General features: G+C 44.2%; 1 protein-coding gene across 1 annotated transcript in view; it reads left to right on the top strand.

Annotated features, from left to right (window-relative positions):
* The window catches only part of pgm2 (phosphoglucomutase 2), a 10,020-nt gene extending 7,051 nt beyond the window's left edge, over positions 1-2,969 (top strand). The window contains exons 11-13 of the mRNA XM_084454327.1: positions 299-491; positions 649-782; positions 1,607-2,969. Of these exons, the coding sequence (XP_084310453.1) occupies positions 299-491; positions 649-782; positions 1,607-1,709 (430 nt within the window). The 3' untranslated portion in view covers positions 1,710-2,969. The remainder of the gene's footprint in view (positions 1-298; positions 492-648; positions 783-1,606) is intronic.
* The last annotated feature ends 312 nt before the right edge of the window (positions 2,970-3,281 follow it).

The raw sequence follows: 3,281 nt of genomic DNA, 5'->3' as shown, positions 1-3,281 counted from the left end.
TGCATGCGTCCAATACGTTTCCCTTTGGGCACATGCACTCGCCCCCTTGTGGAGAATCTGGTGAAGGATGACTCATCTGACCAATACTTGGGGGGGTTTTCGTAACGCACTGAAGCAGTCTTATTTTTCCAATAATGACCGGCCACACGTTACCCCTAACATAACGGGACGATTCAATTCTTTCTTTTGTCTCCACTCCCCTCTTCTCTTTCTGCCCTCCCCTCTCCTTCCCTCCAACCCCCCTCTCTCTCTCTCTCTCTCTCTCTCTCCCCCTCCCCCTCCTGTGTCTCTCCTCCAGGTATGGCTACCACATCACTAAGAACTCCTACTTCATCTGCCACGACCAGGAAGTGATCCGGGCGCTCTTCGACCGGCTGCGTAACTACGGCGACCAGAAGGGGGTGTACCCCGCCGAGTGCGGCGGCTTCGCCGTGACGGCGGTGCGAGACCTGACCACCGGCCACGACAGCAGCCAGCCCCACAACAAGGCTGTGAGGACACACACACACACACACACACAGATTTATCCAGATAAACACCCACAGACACATACTGTACAGTACTGGGCCACTGTGTGTCACACTCTCACACACACACACACACACACACACACACTGTTCCCAACATCTATTTGACCCCTCCCCCCAGGTCCTTCCCACCTCCAGCAGCAGTCAGATGATCACCTTCTCCTTCGCCAACGGGGGCGTGGCCACCATGAGGACCAGCGGCACCGAGCCCAAGATCAAGTACTACACCGAGCTGTGCGCCGCCCCCGGCAACAGGTACACACACACACACACGCGCTCAGTATACACACACATAAAACACACACTCACACACCCCTTGCAGGTATACAACAAGCAAGCCAATTAGCACACACACACTCACTCACTCACTCACTCACACTCACTCACTCACTCACTCACTCACTCACTCACTCACTCACTCACTCACTCACTCACTCACTCACACTCACTCACTCACTCACTCACTCACTCACTCACTAGGGCTGTAGGATTGTATCGATACAACGATGCATCGCGGTACGTAGTCTCGCAATACTGTATCGATCTTTCAGCCCGGAGTATCGATACAGCCGGGCGCTGTAATTTTTTTTTATTTTTTTTATTTTTTTTATTTTTATTTTTTTATTTAAATTTTTAAATCCAGTTTAAAAAGCATATTCTACAATATTAAGTTAAAAAAGCATACATATAAATAATTTTGAAAAACCATAAATACTACAATGTTGACAGTTTAAAAAGCATGGATATCAAATGTAAAATATTTATTAGCTAGCTCTCTGTCCAGTCATTGAGTTTGAGTTATCTATATAGTGCATTTGAGCCATTCAGTTTTCAGTCTTTAACACTTAAAATCTTTCAGTAAATGATGTGTGTATCGCAATATGTATCGTATCGTATTGTATCGTGACCTCTGTATCGTGATACGTATCGAATCGTGACCTGTGTATCGTGATACGTATCGTATCGTGAAATCCAAGATGATATACAGCCCTATCACTCACTCACTCACTCACTCACTCACTCACTCACTCACTCACTCACTCACTCACTCACTCACTCTCTATGCCTTTCTCTCTCAGTGATGTGAAGCAGCTGCAGAAGGAGCTAGACGAGCTGGTGGACGCCATCGTGGAGAACTTCTTCCAACCCAAGAAGAACAAACTGCAGCCCAAGCCCGTGTAGAAGCACACGCATACACAAGCCACGCACGCTACATGAGAGAGAAAAGTAGCATTAGCATTCCAGAACAGCAGCATTACCTCTCAGGATGCACACATTCTGACCAAATAAACATGCATTAATCTGCCACGGCTTAAAGGTGCAGTATGCGGTTTGTGATTTCTTGTCTCGTTATGCGGTTTGTGATTTCTTGCCGACGAAATCCCCGCCCCTCCCTTCAGGCCTCCCTCCAAAGCCCCTCCTCCAAACTGGAAAAAAAACCAATGACTCTTGCTTGGGAGGTTGACAGGCAGGTAAGCCATCCAATCAATTCAAGTTGGCAACTCAAAATGATTGGACGCACTTATTCTGCGACTTCCACAGATGGCAGATTTATTTCATTTTAGTGTCAGAGCACCTTATTTATTGATTGCTGTCGGGATGTAATGAGAATTACAAAAAATATAACAAAAAGTGCTTCTGAGCCAAACCGCATACTGCACCTTTAATCTGGCAAAGCGCACAAAACATTAGTCTTACAAAGTACATGCATTATTCAGACAGAGTGCACACACACAGTCTTAACTACTGTAAGGAGTTTAATGGATGATGTAACTCTGGGTAACTTTTCTTATCTAGCTTAATTACTTAACGCAATACTAAAACACTGGATCGTCAGGGGAGAAAAGATCTGCATACTGTGACTTAAGTACTTGTGTACTTAAGTACTTGTGTACTGTGTACAGTAGCGATAATCAGTCGCTACTGTATATCAGTAACAAAGGATAACCAGCAGGGTTTGGGACCTCTGCCTCAACTTGGTGAGGGGGGTGTCTGTCTGTCTGTTAGTTCAAGTCTATATTTGGTCACAAGGCTTCAGAGCCAATATATTTTATAGCCGTTACAATGCATTCAGAGTGTGTTATATAGTCACAAATGTGTATGCTCTAGTCGTAGACGGTATATAATTCCTGCTGTATTCATGCTTTATAAATATATACAGTGCTAAAGAGTTGTTGATGTTCGATGCCACTGGTAATGCAGCTGCAGTGTGTCTTTGTGCTGTGGATCTGTGGATCTGGTCTCTGCTCCTCTGCATTCCTCTGTGCTCATTCCTGCACAGCCAGCCACACTTCACATCAAACTTTTTAAAACCTTTTATCACGAGCTGAACGAAGAATGATGGGTGATTGTAAAAAAAAGATGAACTTGTGAAGAGAAATGAAATTGTATTTTTGAGAGCGGGCCTAAGATATGGATATGGATTAGGATATGACATAAGGAGAGAGGAGGATTATATCTTAATGAATTGTTTAATGTATGATGAGAAATGTGCTTTTATTAAAAGTGCTATAGATGATATTTTTATGTAGAAGATTTTTTTTTTAAATACAGCACGTCCACAGAGCTTTTAGAAAGGTGCGGAATAAAACTTGCCCCCCCCACCCCCAAAAAAGTACTATGAATTGGTCATTTTAAAAGTGTTGATGGGTCTGAATGAATATTGTGTCAGAGATGTCTGATGTTTGGTTTCCCGCTCTTCAAGGCTCGTGAACCAATAGTAGGCTATTAAAACGATTTACCAGGCTGTACCGT

This window comes from Borostomias antarcticus (assembly GCF_949987555.1).
Source record: "Borostomias antarcticus genome assembly, chromosome: 20".
Taxonomy (NCBI): domain Eukaryota; kingdom Metazoa; phylum Chordata; class Actinopteri; order Stomiiformes; family Stomiidae; genus Borostomias; species Borostomias antarcticus.
This window is presented reverse-complemented; position numbering and strand designations above follow the sequence as displayed.